Raw genomic sequence first — 25,887 nt, forward strand, 5'->3', positions numbered from 1 at the left:
TTGTGTGTTTTGCTGAAAGATGTGCTATAGTTCAAATAGCCTGTGTTATACAGGTGTTCAGACTAGATGATCACAATGGTTTGGCTGGGATGATTTAGTTGGGAATTGGTCCTGCTTTGAGCAGGGGGTTGGACTAGATGACCTCCTGAGGTCCCTTCCAACCCTGATATTCTATGATTCTATGATTCCTTCTGGGCTTGGAATCTATGAATATCCAATGCAGAACTGAATTTGTCTGCACCTCGGGTCTAGCACCGGGTCTGTTGGTAGAATGTCCAGATAGCGTGTCATATAGAACAAATGTAAATTGGATTGCTGCAATTTCTTTTGATTTATGAAATATTGCTGAATGTTACTGTTAAATAGAGCAGAGTGAATAATTCATAGTGAATAACTTACTAAAAATGTACTCTGTTCTTGAATTTTCCACAAGCAGTTTATTTTTCTTAAAATTACTTGCTATTAGAAATTATTTAGCAAATACACTCTGCACAGGTTTGGTCTGTAGATTAGTTTATTCCCAATAAATTTGTTGTATTTAATATTTGAGGGATTATTTAATTTTGGGCACATTTCACATGAGATCGTTTGGATTAATACTGTTTATTTAGAATCATGTTTCTGCTGCAAGTCACATTTGAGCTCAGAATTCATTTTTTTGCAAATGTTCTATAACAATTGCTTTCTGTGAGTATTTCTGCCAGTAAGGTGATGGAGAGGGATAAGGACAAGGATTAGGAATTGGGATATCTGTGTTCTGTTCCTGGTTCTTCCACAGTCTTCCTTTGTTGACGTTGGGCAAAAGTTTTAACCTGTTTTCCTGTCTGTAAAGTGGTGATATTACTTCCCTACCTCACAAAGTGATGGTCAGCTAAGTTCATTAATGTTCTGGGATATGCAGAGCTGTGATGAATGCTATAGCTCAGGGCTTCTCAAAGTTGGGCCGCCGCTTGTTCAGGGAAAGCCCCCGGCGGTCCAGGCCGGTTTGTTTACCTGCCGTGTCCGCAGGTTTGGCTGACCGTGGCTTCCGCTGGCCGCGGTTCGCCGCTCCAGGCCAATGGGGGCTGCGGAAAGCGGCGCAGGCCGAGGGATATGCTGGCTAAGAATGTGACGTTTGTGCTGGAGAAGGTTGATGTTTTAAAGTTTGTGTGTTGTGGGGTTATTTTGTTTAGCTTGAATAGGAGTTCAAATTCAGATTGAACAGCAGTTTTAATTTTCCTGAGTGGTGTATGTAGGTCACTGACTATTCTAATTGATTATGTACTTATCTGAATGTTTGGGATGGTTTTTTGGTTTTGAATGCTGGTTGTTTGTACTCATTTCAAAAACAAACAAAACACAATGCTATAGTGTCTGGCAGCCATGGATATTTCCCATAATTAAGAATCCTTCTTAGTCTCACTGGTCAGATGCTTGAAAATTAATCATTTGAATCTTGAAATTGAAATTTTTTCCTTACCCACATTTATTTTTTCCTCTGTGAGAATAATTTTTTGAGTCCTTTGCCAAAAAAAAACTAAACAGCAATCTTCCCCCCTTCCCCAAACACGTTTAAAGAATGACAAGTATTTTGTGTGTGGATGTAGATTATGGCCCAGTTTACCTTTAAAGTTTTGCTGTCCTTTTAATCCATAAATTATTTAAATCATTTGGATAATCAAGGGGGCTGTTGAGTGATTCCGCCAACTGGAGTAACTGTGGGGCATGATTGAGAAATTTCATATTTTTACAGGAATCAAGTTGGGCTTTTATGATATATGGAGACATCAATGCAATAGATAACAAAAATTGGGCCTACCAAAATTCAATGTTTCTCATATTTATTTAAAAAAAACAAAAAAAAAACCCCAAACCCACACCCACAAACAAGTACGGTCTTGGTATAAAAGTCTATTGAATGTTGCATAATCCTTGTCTCTTTCTTCTTTTATCCCTTTTCTTGCAGGTCTCCCTTGCAATTATGGAGATTTAGAAGAATTAGACAGTGTGGAGGGGGAGCCCTCCTCCCCACTCCTTTGATTCTTGGAATTTTCTATGGACAATAACAAGATTTTTGTTGTATAAAATGGAGAAATAAGACTTTAAAATATAAATTTATATTTATAAATATTTATATTTTTTGATTAAGTGCCAAGCATAACTGCATGAAGATTCTCATAGCTGCTGTATAAAACTGAATTTAAGTACTAGGAGTCATGAATTTCCTGCAGCACTGTATTGTGTCATAAAAAGGGAGTGCCTTAGCATTCATACTGGCTGCTCCTCTTAATGAGGGAGCAGTTTCAGAAAGGTGAGAATGAATTCTATCCTGCCTGACTGCACTCTGAAGTGTCATTCCCTGCAGCATGCTTTAGATATTATTTCTGTAGTTACCAGAGGAAGTGAAGGCCAGATCAAGGCCTTTCTCTCTTCTTACTGCTACAATTCAGCAACCCTAAAGGATACCTTTGGCAGGAATGTCCTCCATCTTGCTTCATCCTGTGGTAAGAAAGGTGTGCTAGATTGGCTGGCAGACACCAAAGGAGTGGATTTATTGGCAAAAGACAAGGAGTCTGGATGGACAGCTTTGCACAGAGGCATCTTTTATGGACACATCGACTGTGTTTGGTCATTGCTGAAGGTCAGTATCTGACTTTATGTATTGCACACTAATTTTTTTAATATGTTTGGGATGTGTGATGCATGAACTTGTATCAAAATGCCTTTTCCTGTTTCAAAATTTCACTGAAGGTGTGACTTTTAAACTGATTGAGCTAAACTAGTACAAAACTCTTTGTGGACACCGCTTAATTCAATTTAAACCTGACCTGCATTGATTTTAGTTTAACTTGATTCCTTATTTTTAATAACAATTAAGCCAATTTGAAGTTAAACCTGTGCAACTTGGAATATAGACGGGATCTCAAGTGTTGTTCTTGTAAGTGACTCCACAGGAGCTGACCCCTGAGCCTGTGAGGAATCCTGTTGAAGTCAATGGGCTGCATGTTTTTCCATTTACTTGGAAACTCTTGCAGGGTAGAGATCTTAACAAAACAGTCTGGGTTTAGATTTGGCACCAAATTTTGAATTTCTGTAAAAATAAGCGTTTACCAAATATCTAATGGAAATGTTTCCATGACACTCTAAAAGTAGTTAAATGGAAACAGTACTTACAAATTTTTGAGCTACAGATACCTGATTTGTTAATTTTTTATTAGTAGTACATGAAAGTGAAATTAATTAGAAGCTGATTGTAATGTTGGGCTTTAGCTCTGTCCCACTTATCTCTTTAGCTAATCACTGACCAGATAGACGTCAGGGATCTCTGCCCTTCTTACTTAAGGCATTACACTGGCTGATCGTTGCTAGTCTTATCTGTTCTCAACTGGCAGACTAACAAAAATGGTTGTGGCTCCAACATTTTTAATTTTAGAAGTTTTGGTGTTTTTAAAATGCTTGTTTCATGTGCCACTTTACTTTCATCTTGAGCATTCTTTCCTTGGAACATTTTCAAGTAGTATGTTTCTCAACACTTTCTAATGACCTCTCGTTAACTTTTTAGAGTGTCTGAGATTCATTACTGGAGAATTTTAAAACTTTTTCAGTATAGGTGGTGTCCCATCAAGCTGCTGTTTTTTGTTGTTTTTTTGTGTGTGTGGTGACTTGCTTCTCTTTGCCCCTAGAAACTGTATAGCAATAGCTGCACTAAAATATATATATATACTTCTTCCTTTGACATTTTCGGAACTGCTTCCAGGGCTAACATGAACTCTTTTGGGGGAGCTAATCATGTTAGATCAGTCCAGCAAATATTTGAATAATTCATCCAAAGATGAAATCTGTTAGTCTTCCAGTGTTAGAGACTGCAGCCTCTGCAGGAATGAACAAAAGACCCCAAAAGACAGTTTGAAGTGCAGACTGACCTCTGAAGAATTCTTTTAGTTCAGAGTCCAGATTGCTATGTGTTTGAATATGCACAGCAATCAGACCCCCAGCCCCCATCTTATTAGTGAAAATGACTTGATCAGCTATCCTTTAAATAAAAAATAATAACCAACAGTGTGTGTGTTAGCTTCTGTGTTAGTGGGGTGGTGTATCTTCAGCCATTGTTTTCTTTCCTGTTTGTTTTTTTCCTCACACACCTTCCTATTAGTAAACCAACGTTCATAGAGAAAATATTCCAATTAACAAGTAAACATAGAGTATTTGTAAATTATTAAAGAGCAGCTCCACTTCCATCACAAACACTTGCTACCATTGGTGAAGGTGCCCAACAGTAATAATAATGCCTAGCTCTTGCATAGTGCTTTTTCATCAGTAGATCTAAAAGCACAATAGGGAGACCTGTTTGCCTATTTTCAACTGTGGGAGTCAGTGCCAGTTCCGTGTTTTTCACTGTGTGCAGAACAGTAGTTATTGTTGAAGCTTGTCCAGTTGAGCCTTTTTGTAGACTTATTTTGGTATCATAAGTCCATTTCACTTGTCCCTGATTATTATTTATTGAGATTAAATCCATCTTTAGACTGTCCTGGAATGTAAAGGATTTATTAGCTTCTCAAATGTAAAATTACACTGAGGTCACCTAAGAATATTTATCATATTCATTTCTTTACTAGCTGTGAAATGAGGAGTGATAGTAATATTCATACCAGGTGTTTTTTCCTCTTTCAGCGTGGGGTTAGTTTATACATACAAGATAAAGAAGGCTTATCTGCCTTGGACCTTGTGATGAAGGACAGACCAGCCTATGTAGTATTCAAGAAAACGGGTAGGGCATCAAATGAATACAGATATTCCTATAGGATGTGTACTGCTATCAACATATAAATGTGTGTGCATGTGTAGACAGTACTATCTGTTTCTAATTATGACTGAATTACATCCCTCATGGTTTTCACCAGGGTTAATAGATTAAATGAATTCCCTGTATCTCCTAGCAGCCAGTTTTATAATTTTGTATCTGGTTTTTTTTATCTTCAAAACACTTTAGTGCAACTTTTATATAATTTTAAAAAAGTAAACTAATTCTAGTCACTGGCAAGTTATTGTTATAGCTAAGTAATGTGATCTGCTAGTGTGAGTATACCAGGACTTTCTTAAGACACTGTTAAGTTTAAAATCTTCTTTGAATATACTTCCCCATCTATGTTACTAATATCCCTTTGAATTAATCTAATTGAATTTTAAAAATCTAACCTGCTTTTTCCTATTGATGCTCCACTTGTGCTTTTTTCCCCATTTCAGTCAGCTTTTGGGCAATGAAAATAGTTTTGTCAGTTTCCTTTGCTAGTCAATGAAATTTTTGATTGCTGTAATATTTCATTGCACAAATATAACTTACTTTTTTTGGTAGAAGAAATGTATGCAACCTAAATTCTGGGCTGACATTACCTTATGTTCTATTTATTAAACACTATTTCATCATTATGTTTTCATATTTAGTTGATTTTAAAATATTAGTGATTACTTTTACAATCGTGCTTTGTATCTTTAGATAAAATATAAACTTAGTGTTGGATCAGAACTGATTTGACTTTCTTATCTGTTTGTCAGAGGGAAATAAGTTAAAGTTCACATGCTAGTATCATGGTAATTACAGCTGAGAGGGTACTCTATTTCCACAGCTCTAAACTATATAAATTTAGAAAAAAAAAAGTGTCTTTTGAGTTGAAAGTTCTTGTTGTTGGTCTAGAATATAAATTAACTGGGAAGATTTGAAGAAAATCTATTTAGCAGTTAGAGTTCAAGCATCATTTTTTTTATATATGTGGAAGACAAAACTTGCATACCAATTAAGGTAGTTTGTGCAGTTTTCTATTGCAGACTTGACATGTAAATAGTTCTTACTGATGCATGTGTGCTCTGTGAAGTTGGACAAATATTGTGAGAAATATATGAACAAGAGACATAATGTACAGGACATGCAATATGATAAAATATTTAATGGTTAATCATTCTAAAGTCTCAAAATAATCTTTTTTTAAAATATACCTTTAAAATAGAATTTACCTAGTTTCTTCAAATTTTATTTTTAAGTGGAGTAACATGTATACTGTTCTAATTCACATTTATATCGGAGGTGGAGTTAAATTAATGCAACTCACACACAGATGTAGTAGATATTGCAGATGGAATTTGTCCTTTGAATTTTAGATCCCACAGATGTCTACACTTGGGGAAACAACATAAATTTTACCTTGGGTCATGGTGGTCAACAGAGCAAACATCATCCTGAATTGGTGGATCTGTTTCCTAGAAATGGAGTCTATATTAAACAGGTATTCTGAAAAAAACAGATTAACCCATATACCATCATGAGTAAGATTCTTTTTCCACAGAGAAATAATCTAAATATTGGAGCTGATCTTGCCGCCCTTTCTCATATAACAGTACTATTTTAGTCATTGAAACTGCTCCTGGATTATTTTCTCTTCAGTACACAGATCAATGGCTCCCAACTCTTTTTGGATGTATAGATACCATGGCGATGATGTAAAATGTTGGATTGACTTCTGATTTGAAAGCCATAATAAATTCCTAGCTTTGTAAATGGAAACTGTTTTCAACAACAGATTATAATATTAAATAATTCCATGCAGGAGCATGGTGCTTTTGTAGTTTCCAGTGCCATATAGACAATGAACTGAAGATGGACAGTGTACTAGTTTGATATACATTTGTTGTGTCTTGTGTGGATAGACTGTATTTCCTCAGTGAAGGCAGCATATTTGCCAAGTAATTTACAAAAAGAATGCTAAAATGCTACCCCTCAAACTGTAACTGTATATATTTTTTTCAGGTGGTGCTTTGTAAATTTCATTCGGTGTTCCTTTCCCAGAAAGGACAGATTTACACTTGTGGACATGGTCAAGGAGGACGCTTGGGTCATGGTGATGAACAAACATACCTGGTATCTTTTAAATATAGTCTAGCACAAAAAAATCTTGTTTCAGCTATGCAGTCTCAGACTTCATTAAACATCTTCCCAAGTGCACCATCAAAGTTCTAATATTTTGTTCAGTTGTAGGTTATTTTTAACAATGACAGTCTTTGTTCAGAAATTATTTACAGAGGAATAATTTATATTTAAAATGGATTTTTATTGAAACTGATCAGTACATATTTTTTCATTTGAGTAGTACGTAGTTGCATTATGCAAATCAATGAATAAAAACTTTAGAATTCAGTTTGGTGCTGTGTGTGTCAGTCTTCATGAAAACTTCAGGGCTATGTACTGACTACCAGCAGTATGTACTTATTTTACATGAAATGACATCATTTTAAAATTTTCTGAGAAACCTGAGAGTGGAACAATTTATGAGAGAAATTGCAAGTGTATGTATATGTGTGTACATATGTATATATTATAAAGTTGTGTGTTGTAAAGACATTATTGGATAGAATTTGGAATAACCACATGAATTATGAATGGCAAAGCCATAAATCACTGATTTAGGTCTCAAACAAGTACCAATGCCATCATTTGACCACTTCACCTATATTCTGTAAATGTCACACATTTAAAAAAGAAATAGTTGAGTTTTTTTAATCTCTCCATTTACAACGCCAAGCTTCTTTAGTATCATAGAATATCAGGGTTGGAAGGGACCTCAGGAGGTCCTCTAGTCCAACCCCCTGCTCAAAGCAGGACCAATTCCCAACTAAATCATCCCAGCCAGGGCTTTGTCAAGCCTGACCTTAAAAACCTCTAAGGAAGGAGATTCCACCACCTCCCTAGGTAACCCCTTCCAGTGCTTCACCACCCTCCTAGTGAAAAAGTTTTTCCTAATATCCAACCTAAACCTCCCCCACTGCAACTTGAGACCATTACTCCTTGTTCTGTTAGTACTATGAATCCAATTTACAGACGTCTGATGGAAAGCCCTGAAGGCTTTGATATTTTGGAGATTGATACTACTATCGAGAAACCTTATATATGTAATTGATCTTAAACAAAAAACCGTTAGTGTGTGTGTGTGTGTGTTTTCCGCCCCCACCCCCCATTTGAACATTGGCCGAAACAGCATTTCTAATCAGGGCTAGAAGCAAGTGGCTTTTGGAAAGCTGTGATTCTCCTCTTTTCTGTGGGATTGAGAGATATTGGACCTCAAACTCTTATGGCACCACTGTAATTTTGGAGGAAAAATACATATTTAGGAGAAAGAAGGAAGCCTTTTTCTATCAGGGTAACTTCAAAAAAGAAACACACACGCGCCACTAATTGTGACTATTGAAAACTGCTCAGATGTTTTGAAGCTTTAGGTTTAATTCCTGAGTAGATTGCAGGTGATCTGTTCTAAAGGTACATGCTAAAAGTATTTTGTCATATTAATCTTCTTTCCATGTGATATGCAATGTGTAATATATCAAACAATAATTACACAATTCTATACCTTTTTAAATGAGTTTTCTTTTGCATTTCTATTTTTGGTGTGGGTTTTTTGGTGTGATTTGGTGATGGGGTGTGTGCATGGTTTTTTAAAAAATTATCTCTCGGTACAGAAATGAGTGTTTTAATGTCTTCAACACTTGGTCAATCTGTACTAGGTTCCAAGACTTGTAGAAGGTCTAATTGGCCATCAGTGTTCCCAGGTAGCAGCAGCCAAGGATCATACTGTTGTTTTAACAGAAGATGGATATGTTTACACCTTTGGCCTAAATACTTACCATCAACTGGGTATTCTTCCTCCTCCTCCTCACTGCAGTGTTCCCAGACAGGTAATAATAACTGCTTAGCTAGTACTTGGACCTTTTCCTCACTGAGAGTGAAATGTTAAGATCATATTGATGTCTATATGTAAACTTTGTAGGGATAATTCAGTGGAACATGGGGTCAAATAAAACCATCTTCTCCAATTCATTAGCACATAATCTCAATGTTAAATAATTGTGTTATGTAATCAGATGGTTTGCCTGTCTGTGCTCTGCTTGGATTCTAAGCTTATAGAACAGGGTCGGCAACCTTCAGCACGCGGCCCATCAGGGCAATCCGCTGGCGGGCCGCAGACATTTTGTTTACGTTGACCGTCTGGAGGCACGACCCCCGTAGATCCCAGTGGCCGTGGTTCACCGTTCCCAGCCAATGGGAGCTGCGGGAAGTGGCACGGGCCACAGGGATGTGCTGGCAGCCGATTCCCGCAGCTCCTATTGGCTGGGAACAGTGGCCACTGGGAGCTGTGGGAGGCTGTGCTTCCGGATGGTCAATGTAAACAAAATGTCTCGCGGCCCACCAGCGGATTACCCTGATGGGCCGCGTGCCGAAGGTTGCTGACCCCTGTTATAGAAGTACTAAATCCTGTACTTGATGACTGGGCACATTTAGTACTTTTCTTGCAAAGTATATTACTCTAAAGTTCTCTAAAGTACTTATTTTAGTTAAATGTTTCTATTTTAAATGGAATGAAAATAAAAATACATATTTACTAAGTGGTATCCTTTTTCATGGATTGTTTTAGGCCACTGGACTGTGTCTTTGTAAGGTTAGGCATGCCCATTGGGTCATTGGCTTCCCCTCACTCCTCAGTGCACCCATTCCCTTTTAATGTCAGAGGTTGATAGTGCTTTGGGAAAAATAGTAATAGGGATAGTAGAGTGGGAAGAGAAAAAGAAAATTTTCTGCAATGACAGTTCCTGATAGTTGTAGACAAGAAGCACAGGTTTCAAGGAGGAGAACTTGCCCAAGGTGATACCTCAGAATAAGTTATTTACTATCTGAAAGCAACTATGCATGCAAGAATTGCTTTACCTGTTACTGAAAGGAAGTGTCATCTGGAGTGAAATACAACTAGCAGCGTTCAGCAGCACAGCATTACACAGCAGCTAGCGAGAGGAAGTGAAGAGTAACAGGTCTAATTGAACTGGTTGAAGAATGTTGGGAGGCAGTCAAAGTTTCTCCAGGGAATGGGATTACATCTTCAATGACAACAAGTGGTCATTATCTTAATTTCACTTTCCATCTGATGGATGAAATCTAGCATCAAAATGCTCTCTTACAGCATGCTAGGACACTGGTACATAAACAGAGTGAAGCATTCCAATAGCCACTTTTTTACAGAACTTGTATTTTTCTTTGGCTGTCTTACCTAAGTACTGAATTTAACCCTGCTTATTTCTGAAATCTGTTGATAGCCCAAGGTGGCATGGCTCTAGGTCTAGCAAAGTGGTGGTGGGCCTGGGGGAGAAATAGGCTAACCCTTACTGGGTTTTTCTTGTTCCTCTTTGTCATTGGTGGAACAGTGTCTCAGTTAACTAACTTTTGAAATGAACCCTGCTTTTTTTAATACCAAATCTTCACTGAAACTGATACAATCATTAAGAGTTTAATTAGTATGGACTTCAGTTGATACGAAGTTGATTTATGCACATCAAATTTATTTGCTTGGGATTTGACACTTATATGAAAATCTTTGTTTTTATATGTAGGTTCAGGCAAAAAATCTGAAAGGTAGAATGGTTATTGGAGTGGCTGCAGGCAGATTCCATACAGTGCTATGGACTAGAGAAGCTGTATATACCATGGGACTGAATGGTGGCCAGCTAGGTAAGAATCAAATAAAAATTGTCCTTTTAAAAATGTTACTCAAAGTAAAAGCTGTCATCTGTATGAGAAAAGAAGCTTAATTAATGTTGGGTTATACTTCTCATCCCCTTGCTCCAGAACACACACTTTTTACTTCTGTCAATGATTATTTTTATGCTTGAGGATAAGCGTGGGGCCAGTCAAATGTAGCTTTACTGTTCAAATTTATTTGGCCAACTTTCTCTTCTGTGAATCTCGTGTGGCCTATCACTGACGACTTTCAGGATACAGAATGTCATTGTGTAAATTTAGAGAGACAAGGTGGGTGAGGTAATATCTTTTATTGGACCAACTTCTGTTGGTGAAAGACACAAGCTGCTGAGCTACAAAGAGCTGCTCTTGCTTCTTTCAGCAACAGAAGTTGGTCTAATAAAAGATTTTACTTCATTTACCTGGTTTCTCTAATATCCTGAGACCAGCACAGCTATAACAACACTGCAAACTACATTGTTTAAATTTGTAATTTCCCAAGACGAGTGATTGTGTTGTGCACAGCACTGGGCACACTGTGGGCACTTTTTTATGTTCTATATCCAGCTTTCCCCGATCTGTAAATATACTATTGGGAATTACCTGAATTTTTCATCCTTACTAACTTTTTAAAAGCAAGATACATATCTGAATATGCATTGTGGCGTTTTTTGTTTGCTGTTTTTGCTAAGCCATTACTAGAATTGTCTTTTATTCTTGCTTCCAGAATAAATCTTGATTTGATGAGTTAAGACGATAGCTTATTAAACATACCATATAGCAGTGAACTTCATTTATAGTTAGGGTCTGTGTGAAATGAAATATTTTTGACATTTTAACACTTTAGAACCTCAGACAGATATTGGTGTTTAGACTGAGTTTCTCTTTCTCCAGGTTTACATCTGTGCAGATTGATAAGTTTTGTTAGCTAAACCGGGTGCTTTGTGTTTACATGCAGTAGTATGCTGACACCATGAAGCTTAGGCACTTCTCTGGAAACTGCTTTTATTCTCTCTTATGTAGGAGCAAGGCAACAGTGGTTAAAATTTGTATATTACTGTTGGGGAATAAAAAAAAACCTTTATTGATAAGTAAATTGTCATTAATAGGAAATATTTTGGAAATATCTCATGTTCTGATCTTAAATTTAAGTTCATAGTGTTTCCCTGCTATTTCATGGCCCTCTTATTATACCCTAATACAATTTCTGCTGCTCCAATAAGTGGGATATGCAGTAGGATTCTTGCTTTTGCTAGACCAGGAATTCTCAAACAGGGGGTTGGGAGGTTATTACATGGGGGATCGCGAGCTGTCAACCTCCACTCCAAACGCCACTTTGCCTCCAGCATTTATAATGGCGTTAAATATATTAAAAAGTGTTTTTAATTTATAAGGGGGAGTCGCACTCAGAGGCTTCTATCTGAAAGAGGTCACCAGTAAAAAAGTTTGAGAGCCACTGTGCTAGACCAATGTGGCTCAATCCTTTCTGTCACTCCTCCTGCTACAGCAGAGCCTGATGTCATAAGCCACATTGTCAGTACAGGGAAGGGGGAGAAGGTATGGTGGTTAAATTACAACAGTGATGTTGAAGTGAAGCTTTGTGTAAATTCTCACTCTTTCAATAACTCTGTCTTCTAACCCCCGCCAATACTGTAAAAACAATAAGACCGAAACAGTTATTTATTTTGGGGGTATATTTAACTTTGCCAGTATTTATATTAATGTCTGACTTGCACAGGTTTTTATCATTTAGACAATTTTTAGCATTTTAAATAAATGTAAATCTATTTTAATAGTTATTATCAATGTTTACTTAAGGGACTGTATCTGTGTCTCTCTATATACAATACTACCAAAGTCTTGATCAATTGAATTTGGAGCCTCTTAAGGGTTCTCCAGAAGGGGCTTTGTGGCTCTGAAATTTTCTCCACACAGTATGGTTGCCAAAGCCTGGATTTGTCTACCTGCTGGACTTGCTCACAAAATCCATTTCTTTTCTTGAGTATTTGGGGAAGAGGTGGGATGAAGGATTAGTGAATATGGTAGCACAAGGAATATTTTGATGGCTATTACTAATATAAGGACAGTCAAATTAGCAATAATGTGGAAGACCTTTTTTTTTGCTTGCTATAAAATATTGTTTGAAAATAAGCACGTAGAGTGCTGGATATATTCTGGAAAAAGGCAAACAAAATAAAATAAATTTATTTATAATCTCTGAGTGTCTTCATCAAGGTGACTGGCATCAATAATAAGCTTAGAGATATCGTGTGTAATTAATAGCTGACTTTTAGTAACGTCTAAAAATAGTTTTCTTCTTAAAAAGTAGGAAACAGGAGTGGGATTGAGTGTCTGAATCCTTCCCTTTCACTCCCACCCCCCATTTAGGAAAAACAAACAAACAAACAAACCCACCTTGCAACTAGGTACAAGAGCCTTTACAGAGAGGCTTGTTCAATTTCTGAACAGAGTCAGTTCATGCAGCAGGAGCTGGTTTGGCACTGCCAGTAACTAGTTATGGATACATGGAGGTTGTGTTGATGTGCTGTGTCAACTAATAGCACGGTCTTGCCATAATCAAATAAAATTGAGTTTATACAGTATAATCTGTCCTGCTAATGAACTTTCAGTTTAGTGTGGTAAGCAAGATAAATGCAGCTGTTGTTGTTGTGTGATTGTAATGGCTAAACATACTTAATTATCTTTCTATGGTCTGTGACTGTGTAGACCAGAAATCCATTATCTTTTTTTCAAAACTTCATTTTTGTGATACTGTGACTATAAATGACAAGTACCTTTTTGATTAGTTTCTGCCTAATAATAGTGAAGATGAGTTGGTAACGTAGAAAAATTAAATTTTAATTGGCTTTTCAGGAATATTTATAGGAGAGAATGGGGAAGTGTTCTCAAAATCAAATGACAAATAATTGTGAATCTCAAATAACATATATAGGGGGTTTGTATTTTGTTGTAGGATATTTGCTGGATCCTAATGGAGAGAAGTGTGTAACTGCTCCTCGCCAAGTCTCTGCTTTGCATCATAAGGACATCACCGTGTCCTTAGTCGCTGCAAGTGATGGTGCTACAGTATGTGTTACTGAAAGAGGGGATATTTACTTGCTCACAGACTATCAGTGCAAGAAGATGGCTTCCAAGTATGTATTTTTTCCTTTAAGGGGAAGTACAATACTAAGTTAGTTTCACTGTGTTTTTTCTTTTTTCAAACTATTTCGGAAGAGATTTGGAGGAGGGATGTTCGTGTTCAAGAAGTGATATATACCTGGTCACCTTTAAAGTTTCTTCCTTGACTTCTTGAGCTTGGCTTGATATAATTGTTTGTTTAGTGGAGGCATTGAAGGTTGGCCTTGTTTCTTTAATAAATAGATTTATTTTGTATTTGGAGGTGTGTAAAATAGCCATATGCTAATAGCTGAGTTAAAATACAACTGTTAAAAAGGCTTCAAGAAATTACAGAGTATGTATAATTGGATACTTTCAATTACTGAATATTTAAACGAAACAAATCTGTGAAGGTTGCAGATGCAGGAAAATCAGATGAGGGGGGAAACATTAAGAGAAGCTTCCTTTTGTTCTAGCCAAAAGGTTTACTCTTATTTTTTTTCTTCCAGCAGCCGTTATTCTGAATCCTCAGTCTTATTTCTCAATTTGATGATGGTGGAGAAACTTCCATACTTATATGTAAACCCTTTTAAAATCCCTTCTAGTTTAGGACAGGGAGAAGAAATTAATCTCAAAATTTGTCAGGGTTTATTTACTTTAAATCAACGTGACTTAAATCACTGATTTTTAGTTATTTTCCTAAAGAGAGGTTAATTCTCATTGGTTGGTATAACCATTAAAAATGTAGATTTGCAACCAAATGTAGCCTTTAAATTATAGATTGGGTATCTGTGCTAACCAGGAGGTTTTCACTATATCTATACGTATTTATTTAAGCAATTATATAGCTTAACGTATGTTTATTCAGATTGTTAATTTTACACTTTTTTATGTTAGACACATTTCTTTACTAGATCTTTTTTAACTTGGATTTGTGCCAATCTAAATGTAGATGGACATTGGAATTCAAATAATATGCACAAAAACAATATTTTAAGAGTTTTATTTGACCTTTAATGTGCCAGGTAGATAGGAAAGTAAGTTTATAAAAATCTGTTGCATTTAAAACTGATTTAATAAACAAAGGGGATATTAACTGTAGTTACTGAATTGATAGATTTTTTTTTTTCCTGGTCACCATGGACCAGATTTGTGAAGGTTCTTTGGTGTCTTAAAATGCACCTAAATCAATGGGAGTTAGGTGCTGCTGAAAATCCCAGTGGTCTCTAAGCAGGTTAGGCACCTCCGAACCTTCAAAACCTGACCCATGGTGACCAGAAATAAAGAGTTAGGAGCCTAACTGGTGTAGGTGTATTTGAAAATCCTGTATCTTAAGGTGCCTCAAAACCTTTGAAAATCTGGATGGTATTGTTCAAGTTCTTAGAATTAGTGAATCTGATCCTCCACCACATGGCTTTTATTAATAGAATGGAAGAACAAAACAAGCTTTCCTGCTTTTTAAACTCTCAATTGGTTTCTCAACTTTAACTATATTCAAAATGAAGAAAATAGGATCTCTGCACCTGCTAGCTGAACTGAAACCAAAAGTAATTAAGGAAAAAGCTTTTCTACCCAACAAAATGAAAGACATTTGAAGAAATACATACTAGCATTCATTATGTGGGAAAAACTGAAAATAATATAGATACATAATGCAGCACATGATATAAAGTTAAGCTCAAAAGTTAAAGATGTTTTCCCCTGATTTTTGTATATAAGTAAAGCAACACCCTTTGACTCGTTTAAAACTTGAAGAGGGCTTATTAATGCATATTTTTATTTACTTAAATGATTTTAATAATTGTCATAATTTTAAAATTTTATTTTAAAACAGGTTTATTTTTTTAAAAGAAAAGTATTTAAATTTAAAAGAATCTGATTTTTGTTTTTTTAAATCAATTTTATCCACCCAGAAACTTGATGAATTCTGTAAGGATGAAGTATAGATTTTTAAATAATTAAGTTTTAATTAATGGGTGATGGGTATAAACTATTGAAGCTAGAGGAAGATGGATTGTTCAGTGTATAAAGTTCAGTATGTTGCATTCTAATGTTTTCAGGAGTCTGTGTCAAAACTATAAGTAAGGCTACCTTTTAGTCACAGGTATTTTTAGTAAAAGCCATGGACAGGTCACAGGTAGTAAATAAAAATTCACGGCCCGTGACCTGTCCAGGACTTTTACTATATACCCCTAACTAAAACTTGGGCCGGGGTGCTCTGGTGCACGGCCCAGGACTCCCGCTGGTGCTGGGGGGGGCGGAGAAGGAGCAGTGGCACGTGACCCGGGACCTCCGCTGATGGGGGGCAGGTGGGCGGCAGTGTGTGGGCTGGGACCCCCGCTGGTGCTGGGGAAGGGGGGGGGGGGGGGTTGGCGGGGCTGGCAGGCTCCCAACCCAGCTCCAAATGGCATGTCCCTGCATCTCCTAGGGGAAGTGGCGGCCAGGGGGGCTCCACGTGGTACTCCAGCCACATGCGCCAGCTCCCACTGGCCAGGAACCGCAGCCAATGGGAGCTGCGGGGGCAGTGTGTGTGGGTGCGGGCAGGAGCCCCCGGCCCCTCCACCTAGGAGCTGCAGGGACATGCCAGTTGGAGCTGGGGAGACCTCCCCTCCCTCTGAGACAAGCGCCGTGCCCCCCCACCCCCTTCTCACCTCCCCACTGCAACCCCTGCCCTAGCCCTGAGCCTCCTCACACACATCCAAACTGCTGCTGCTGGCCCAGTTTAGTCATCATGTAGAATCTTTGGGTGCCAGTCTGCCTACTGGGAAAGGCGAAGGGGAGTCTTTTTTACTTTTTTCTATCTGGGTGAGGTTGGTCATATGGATCAGAACAAAAAGGAAAGATGAATTGGTAACTAATTTTGTTGTTCTCATACTGTGCTGTGTGATGATTTTTTTTTTTTTTTTTCTCAACAGAAGAAACTTAAAAAAAGTCTAATGTGCCTAGCTGTACAAGACAGTGTAATTCTATCCTGGGGTCTTGAACTTGAGGTTTATTTTCATATTTTGTGACTTGTCCATCCGTTCTTTACAATAGGGAGGGTATTCTCCCTGTGGAGATGAAGTTAACCTATTTTGAAGAATGGATGGACATGAGACAACTACTGTCTGTCTCAAGCCACGAGAATATTCTGTTTTTGAGGACTGGTAAATGTACCACAAGGGAAAATTAATCACAATAACAATAAACTATGTATGTTACCTTAGCTGCTTTTTAAAGTGATTCTCTAAATGTAAAATCTCAATTTTTGTGACACTTATATATACATGTTAATGGATTTGTAGGAGAAATATTAATGTTATCGTTCCTTTTTGTGTTCATTCAGACAGCTGAACCTAAAAAAGGTTCTTGTTAATGGGGGATATTTGGAATACAAGATGGATCCTCAGCATCTCAAAGAAAATGGGGGTCAAAAGACTTGCATTCTTGCCCTGGATGAAGCTGGACGAGTAAGTTGTCTGCCTAATGTATTAATTCTTTTGAAACAAGAGGTATATTGAAGGGCTAGGTAAATTGAGAACAGAACTACTGGGGCTCCCCAGTGTATTTTAACTTTTCTGCGTAGAATTCTCTTTTTGGTATGGGAGAAGGATGAATTCTGAGTGGATGTCATCTTCTGAAAAATTCATCAAAGATAATCCAAAGAACAGTTATCTAAGAACTCCTCTGCCCTAGCTTGTACTTTCTTTGCAATCTGTCTTCTCCACTCCTGCCATTCCTTCTATTTCATCACAGAACTGGCTGCTTGTTCCACATCACTTTCAGTCTGTTGACAGCAATGTGAGCAAGTCACTGGAAAAAGAACCTGATGGCCTGGGTATGATATTGAGGGAATTAATAGTTACTTAACTGTGGGCCACTGGTTTTTAGGTCCTTATTTTTTTTGTTCTGTATTCATTGTTTGCCTCAAGTGCGTGATGTTACGCTTAATATTTGTCAAATGTTGGTCTAAATTGCCATGTTAAGAGAGGCCAATATCATTATCTGAAAATGTCCATCCCTCTTATACGCAGCTGCCAGTGTTCCTCTAAGATGCGGTCGATACTCTCGCACAAACCAGTACAACAGTGTACAACAGGCTAGAATCTCTGTTTGTGTCTCTTCTGTTTCCGAGTGTGACTACAGCCCACCTTAAAACCATTACCTTAGATACAATGTAAAGTATGTCTGACCACACTTAAAAATTTACATGCCATACCCAATGAATGGCTTAGTATATATGTTTAATTGCGGACAATTGTATGTTCTCGTTAGTGTGAAAATGCAGAAGAATTTACTAAAGCTTTCCATATTATAGCAACTCTTCCTAGAAACCCTCAAAACTCAAAGCATCCTGGAATTAGTTCATTGCAAGTTCTAAACTTGTGGCACCATCTAGTGGTGCCAGTAAAGTTTTTGTTTAATGAAAATGCTGCATGGAAGAGAAATCTAAAATTGTGTTAGCACATGAAAATAAAGAGGACAGAACTGAACTGGTGTTCCTCTCTGCATTTTTCGGTCTTCATTTTTGCAACATGACTGAGCTCTTTTTACAGGGTAAAGCAGATTTTTGATAGGTGCATCTAGTCTTTCAAATTAGATGGTAATATTTTGTCAAATGGAGTTTATTTTGTCAAGACGTTCATGTGTGTGCACATGCATGCTGCAAGCCATGTGACTCGTAAAGTTACTCGGCCTGTGGGATCACCTGTGTGGCTGCAATATTTTCTAATTCCTAGAGACGCTGGGCCAATACGAACCAGCATAGCTCTGTTTACTTCAGTGGTGTTATGCCAGTTTACGCCAGATAGTGTGCAAGTAAAATGGAAACTGGTAGTTTTGTGAGTATCAAGGTTGTCTTAGGCACAAACATTGCAAATGACTGCTTGGAAGGGAGGGGGACCCTCTCATGCTTTTCAGCACTGAATCGATAGTTGGTCGTCTGGCCTTATCTCCCCTCTCCTCATGCAGTATTTAAGGAAAAGAAAACTTGCTGCACAGCTTCTTCCCATAGAATCATAGAATATCAGGGTTGGAAAGGACCTCATGAGGTCATCTAGTCCAACCCCCTGCTCAAAGCAGGACCAATCCCCAGACAGATTTTTGCCCCAGATCCCTAAGTGGCCCCCTCAAGGATTGAACTCACAACCCTGGGTTTAGCAGGACGATGCTCAAACCACTGAGCTCTCCCCCCCTCGGTGTCATTACCCGGGGTACAATCTGGACTGATGAACAGCTGTATCCCCTCAGTTCTCCAAGGCTTGGGTGCATTTTACACTGCTTTGCTGTGAGAGCTACCACTTCTGTCTGGTTGCACACAGTCTCCAGCATGTAATTTACTCCCAGTTAACTTGGTCTATCCAAGGCTGTGATCAAGTGTCTTGATGTTTTTGGTCTTTTGGCCTCGAGATGAAAACCTTGTCTTTGTTTCTGGGACCTTGAAGTGAAAAAATTCTCTGTTCTTATCAGTTTAATATCAGTGCTATTACCAGTCACTTTTGAATTACACTGTAGAGGAACACCAGCAAATTCCCAGTCCCAGACTTTCCCCAGAAATGTACGTCTTGTACTGCCCAGCTCTGCTGGACAATACAAGCTCATATAAAGTCTGTCATTTTATTAACAGAAAATGATATGCACAAATCCTGTTATCTCAAATGGAGTTTCCCAAACACTTCAATCCAATCATACTGCTTCAGATAAAACAATAAAACAAATTTATTAACTATAGAAAGATAGATTTTAAGTAATTACTAGTAATGAGGCATAAAAGTCATTATTGGTTACAAGAAAATAAGTTAGGCATTAGTTGCATATTACTTTTAACAAGCTAAGTGAATTCAAAGCATAGGTTTCTTTCAACACATGTTTCAGCAAGTTTACTGATTGAATTTCTTGCAGTCAGGATCCCTCCCCCAATCTAATGTCACTTCATTTTTCTTCAGGTGTTATCGATGCCATAGCTAGCGAGAAAAGGAGAGGATTTAGGGCATCTAATCTCCCTTCTCATAGTTCTTTGTCTTCTTTGAGAAACATTTCCATCTGAGATTCAGGTGGCAAAAAGTCTGTGTAGACGGGAAACCCAAGCAGCCTTTTTGTCAAGATGTAGATTTTTTTTTTTTTTTTTTCACCCACACACCATCTTTCCTGCTAAAGAATGGCCACTTAACCATGAGATGGTTCATTTGATTTTTTTGACACCTGGCTGAGGTTTTGGTGAGTCTTTTGTCTCTGGGATTTGTGACTGCTCCCCAGACTTGTAACATGTCTTAGTAATGCCGTACAGAGGACTCTTATAATTTTACATACGATGGTGCCACACATATTTTACCAGGACAATAATGATCAGCAAATTGAGTTTTTGAATGATACCTCACAAGCCATACTTTGTACAGAATTTATCATAGTCCTGTAAAAGAGGTGAACCATAGGGGTACAGAGTGTCACACCCGCCCCTTTCCCCCACCTGCAGTTCTGTAAATCTGTCCTACCTTAAATATGTTTCGGGGTAATCTTTGATCATAACCAAATCTCTGATTCTGCTTTGTAATCTTGGCCTGTATAAAACAAAGCGTTTGTGGGGCCACTGAACGATCAAAGTGCTGAAGGAGCACTCAAGGAAGAGAAGGTTGTGGAGAAGTGAAACGAATTCTTTGCATTGATCTTCACTGCACTGAATGTGAGGGAGATTCCTACAGCTGAGCCATTTTTTTGAGTTGACAGATCTGAGGAACTGTCTCAGATTGAGGCGTCAACAGAGGAGGTTTGGGAACAAATTGATAAATGTAACAGTAATAAGGACCAGATGGTATTCACCCAAGAGTTCTGAAGTAACTCAAATATGAAATTGCAAAACTATTAACTGCAGTATGAAACCTGTCACTTAAATCAGCGTCTGTACCAGTGACTGGATGTGAATGCTGACTTTTTTATAAAAGGTTCCAGAGGCAATTCTGGCAATTACAGGTCAATACCCTAACTTCAGTACCAGGCACATTGGTTTCAACTGTAGTAAAGAACAGAATTATCAGACACATAGATGAACACAATATGATCAGGAAGAGTCAACATGGCTTTTGTAAACGGAAATCATGCCTCACCAGTCTATTAGAATTCTTTGAGGCAGTCTACAAGCATATGGACAAGAATGATCCAGTTGATATAGTGTACTTGGACTTTCAAAAAGCTTTTGACAAGGTCACATGCCAAAGGCTCTTAAGCAAAGTAAGCAGTCATAGAATAAGAGGGAAGGTCCTCTCATAGATCAGTAACTGGTTAAAAGGGTCATTTTTTCACAAAGGGGAGAGAGAAATAGTGGGGTTCCCCCAAGGTTCTGTACTGATACCTGTGCTGTTCAGCATATTCATAAATTATCTCGAAAAAGGGGTGAACAGTGAAGTGGCAAAATTTGCAGATGATACAAAATTGCTCAAAATAGGTAAGTCCAAAGCCGACAGTGTACAGTTACAAAGGGATCTCACAAATGTGGGTGATTGGGCAACAAAATAGCAGATGAATTTCATGTTGATAAATGCAAAGTAATGTATATTGGAAAACATAATCCTAACTTTACATACAAAATGTTGGGTAGCTGTTCCCACTTAAGAAAGAGATTTTGGAGTCATTGTGGATAGTTCTCTGAAAACATCCGCTCGATGTGCAGTGGCAGTCAAGAAAGCTAGCAGAATGTTAGGAACAATTAGGAAGGGGATAGATAAGACAGAAAACAGCATAATGCCACTGTATAAATCCATGGGACACCCATACCTTTATTACAGCTTGCTGTTCTATTTGCCCTATGTCAAAAAAGATATATTAGAGTTGGAAAACGTGCAGAGAAGGGCAACAAAAATGATTGGATATATGGAACAGCTTCCATATAAGGAGAGATTTAAAAATTGGGACTGGTCAGTTTTGAAAAGAGGCGACCAAGGGTAGATATGATAGAGATCTATAAAATCATGAATGGTGTGGAGAAGGTGATAAAGAAGTGTTATTTATCCCTTCACATAACACAGGAACTAGAGGTCACCCAGTGAAATTAATGGGTAGAAAGTTTAACAAAAACATAAGTAAGTACTTCTTTACACAATGCACAATCAACCAGTGGAACTCATTGCTAGGGGATACTGTGAAGGCGAAAACTATAACAGAGTTCAAAAAAGAATTAGATAAGTTCATGGAGGATAGGTCCATCAGTGCTATTAGCCAAGACATTATCCCATGCTCTGGGTGTCTGTAAGCCTCTGACTGCCAGAAGCTGGGATTAGATGACGGGATGGATTGCTCAATAATTGCCCTGTTCTGTTCATTCCCTCTGGCGCATCTGGCACTGGCTACTGTCAGAAGACAGAATATTGGCCTAGTAGGCCGTTGACTGTACTGGGTCATACCATTCTTATGTTTTTATCTTCTTAAAGTTTAAAACAGCATTGAGGTTTTTTTGGTGTTATTAGTCTGATAGTTAAAAACAGGCATATTGTGTTTGTTAGACTATCTTTGTTCTTATAATAGATATCTTTTGAATGTTGTCTGGTGTTAGAAGCAAAGGAACTAGAAGACAAATGTATCTAAATAACTGAGAGGTGGACTATACTTGTCATTTGATAGGAATTGCCCTCATTAAAGACTGGTATATTTCTGGTTCTCCTTGAACAAGATATTTCATTTGGGTTCTATTGAAGTGCAAGAAGAAAGAGGGAAAGTACAGCTGGAATCCTAATTGCTTCATAATTTAGCTACTTCATAGTAATTACTTCAGTTTTCTGCTGCTTTATTCTAAAAATGCAGATCGCGACAGTAGACTCCTACCTTTTTAGAATGGTACTTGAAACTAAAAATTGTAGGTAAGAACATCAAAATAAGGTAAGTTATCTAGTAGAGAAGTGTTTAAAAAGAAGCCTTAATGGGCAGGTAACTTTTGATATCCAAGCATCTTCCTTTACTGCTCACAGTGAAATAAATCATTCATTCCAAATAAACTTGCATTGTTAAAAATTCATAATCTCCCCTCTGTTCCTCAATAATTTTGAGATGACATGTGCTTCTGGTTTAATAATGCTGTAGTGCACATCACTGTGAGTTGCTTTTTTTCTTGTAGATTTCTAAATTCTCTAAACACTCCTCCCCCCCATTCATATTTTAGGTGTTTTGCTGGAAGTCATCCAACAGTCCTATGAAGCAGTGTCGATGGGTCTATGGCCGCCAAGTCTTCATGTCTGATGTTGCTTTAAATAGGAATGAAATAATGTTTGTCACACAGGATGGTGACGCCTTTACAGGAAAGTGGGTAGAAGGAGAGAAAAAAACTTCTGAAAAGAAAGGTTAGTTACATTTTATGACCTATTTCTAATTCAATAAATATCTTTACATTCCCTATCTCTCCTCTCCTCTCACCCAATGCACCTCTACCCCGATATAACGCGACCCGATATAACACGAATTCGGATATAACGCGGTAAAGCAGCGCTCCGGTGGGGCAGGGCTGCGCACTCTGGTGGATCGAAGTAAGCGCGATATAACGCGGTTTCACCTATAACGCGGTAAGATTTTTTTGGCTCCCGAGGACCGCGTTATATCGAGGTAGAGGTGCATTTGTAATTTTTTTCAGGTTTTGTAATGGGAGAGGGAATTTTCCCTTAGTCAATCTGCCTGATCTATTAGTAGTATGTGATGGGCTATCTCTACTTCCTTCATGACTGACAGATAGATAAAAGAAATAGGAGAGACTTGGCACTGTTCAGCTAATTTAGTTTTTTGCTATTGTTTTTTGTTTTCCCCGCCATGTTCAGTTTAACTTGTCTCTCTCAGTTGTCAGTGACCTTCTGGTGCACAAGCTGTATCCTGAATAACTCGTGGTGAACAGGGTCATAGGTGTCCAACATTTATGTGAACGTTAGTGATCCTGAAATGTACTGGATGTACAGCATTGGGAAAGTAGGTCCTCCTATCAGTAAAGAATTGATTCAAGTGAAAAGAGTATGTGCTTCCTCACATTGCCCTGCTAGGGTAACTTAATCTTGTTTCATAGAGACTGCTAATATAGATCAGCAGGTAGTTCAGTTTCCAAAACAATTCAGTCCTTGTATTCTTAGCTGAATCTGCTGACTAAGGGTCTCAGTATTAGGAAGTTGTTTTTTGTAATTGGAAACACCTGTTCCATAGGAATTGATTGAAAAAATCAGCTCTGTTCACACGGACCAACTGAAAGTGCACAGATGGTAACTGCTTTGTCCCTGTCAAGCTGGGTGGGTTTGGATTTTTATGGCCTACGGATGAATGGCCACATCACATTTCCAGGACCTTAATTTCCAATTTATAATTTCAGTTTTAAGCCTCCAATCTTGCATTCCTTCATTGCAAGGTCTTCCCTTCCCTCCTCAAAACTCTGAGTTAGCCCATCAGTTTTCCTTTTTTGCTTCTCTACTTTCCAAGAAAGTCACATGTCATGGTAATTCTTCCTCCTCATCTCTGTTCTCCTAGCCCTGTAAAGTGTCAGAACAGGGGAATCTGTTTAATTTGGACCTTCCACATAGCAGCGTATGGTACACTGGTCTTACTGCTGGGCTGGTCTTACAATTCCATAATGCACTAAAATATCTTTATTCTTGATAGATGTTGAACCAAAGGCCTTTGTAGTCTTGGGTTCACTCTCCCTGTCCTTGTGCTGGACTGGTGACCTTATAAAGGTAGAAAGATTTTCATTTTGTTTATTGCTTATTAATAGTGTTCTCTGCATTCTACCTAAGACTACAATTTAAGAAGCACATAATTTTAATATCTTTTTAAGCAGAAATGGAAAGAAATATCTTAATAATATTTTCCAATATTCATTATTCAGAATTCACCTGCCATAAATTTATAATGAATAAAATAATTTTTGTTTTGAAGTTTTCCAAAGTGAAGATATACCATGAAAATACGAAAGGGACATTTTGTGTACTATATTTTACTAGTGTTGTAACTGAAGTACAATAGAAAAAGCAGAGTATGCTTCATTTAATCCATAGCCATGCCATCTTGCATGTGATATCGCCAGATCTCACAAAATGAGGTGGTTTGGGTTGGATGAGTACTCATTGGGTGGGAGATCTCCCAAGTCCAGGGATCAGAATATAGGTAGGCTTATCTCTTTAGGCGTGCCATTCCTGATTGAAGTCAATGCTGTTTGGGCCAAAGTCTTCAGTCTGATCTCAGTTGTAACTCTGTTGACCCCAACTCAATGGACTCACACCAGTAATTAATTTTGTCCTTTGTTTTATCAGTTAAATCTTAATTAGTTTGACCCTTCCATGTTTTTCCAACATCTCTTTTTTAACAGAGGTTGTATCAAGTCTTCAGAATTCCTCATATGATGTGTCTTGTCACTATGATACAAACAGTGTATATGAAAGAATTCGACTTGAGAAGCTTGCTTTTGTCCACAGAGGTGTTAGTGTTACCACAGATCCTAATGGATGTAACTTTGCTGTTTTACAGTCAGATCCTAAAACAAGGTATATTTCAGATATCTATGGCTGTAACTTCAATTGCTGAAAGTACTGAGGGGGATGTGGGTGTAAAGCATTTTTCTGTTCCATTAACAGTCTTGTTGTGTCTTCAGTTTCAATCAAAATTTCTGCTTTACAGAGAACCATCTTTGGCTACTGAAGAGATCATAGTAAATATGGTCATCTTGGCTTAGCACTTATTTGTAGACAACTATGTAGAGGTTGTTTAGGCAAAAAGCCATTAATTAGGGAATGTCTACACTAGAAACTTTGCAGTGTAGACGCATACTACAGTGACAGAGGGTTCTTTTGTTGCTGTAGTGAATCCATCTCTCTGAGATGGCAGTAACTAGGTTGACAAAATAATTCTTCCATTGGTCTAGCCACAGTGTCCACAGTGCTTAGATCAGTTTAACTATGTTTTAGAGGTGTGATTTCCCCCCCCCCCCCCCGAACGACGTAGGTAGACCTAGCTAAGTTTTGGGTGTAGGCCAGCCCTTAGTTTATCCAAAGGCAAAATGTTCAAGCCAAACACTTATAATCAAGTCCCCTTTAAAACCTACCTTCTAATGTACTTAAACTCTCCATTCCATAAAGTGTCATGGAAATCCTTCTTAACATATAGGTTCCTTACTTCTCAGAGATGCCCTGTAATACAAGAAACTGAAAGGCAGAAGTAATCTATTTTTTAAATTAAACAAAAACTTAAATCTTTGAAATAAAGTTGGAGTAAATGAAACATTGAAAGATGCACTGCTCCTTGCACTCTCA

At 37.9% G+C, this 25,887-nt stretch overlaps 1 protein-coding gene across 1 annotated transcript in view; it reads left to right on the forward strand.

Moving 5' to 3' along the window:
• The first annotated feature begins 1,950 nt into the window (after positions 1-1,950).
• Positions 1,951-25,887, forward strand: part of IBTK (inhibitor of Bruton tyrosine kinase) — an 88,080-nt gene continuing 64,143 nt past the window's right edge. The window contains exons 1-10 of the mRNA XM_026654497.1: positions 1,951-2,620; positions 4,651-4,747; positions 6,133-6,257; positions 6,779-6,889; positions 8,527-8,697; positions 10,402-10,519; positions 13,503-13,683; positions 16,974-17,097; positions 22,773-22,950; positions 24,948-25,122. Coding sequence (XP_026510282.1) covers positions 2,297-2,620; positions 4,651-4,747; positions 6,133-6,257; positions 6,779-6,889; positions 8,527-8,697; positions 10,402-10,519; positions 13,503-13,683; positions 16,974-17,097; positions 22,773-22,950; positions 24,948-25,122 — 1,604 coding nt within the window. The 5' untranslated portion in view covers positions 1,951-2,296. The remainder of the gene's footprint in view (positions 2,621-4,650; positions 4,748-6,132; positions 6,258-6,778; positions 6,890-8,526; positions 8,698-10,401; positions 10,520-13,502; positions 13,684-16,973; positions 17,098-22,772; positions 22,951-24,947; positions 25,123-25,887) is intronic.

The sequence above is a fragment of the Terrapene carolina genome, unplaced genomic scaffold (genome assembly GCF_002925995.2).
Source record: "Terrapene carolina triunguis isolate 2854851 unplaced genomic scaffold, T_m_triunguis-2.0 Scaffold42, whole genome shotgun sequence".
Taxonomy (NCBI): domain Eukaryota; kingdom Metazoa; phylum Chordata; order Testudines; family Emydidae; genus Terrapene; species Terrapene triunguis.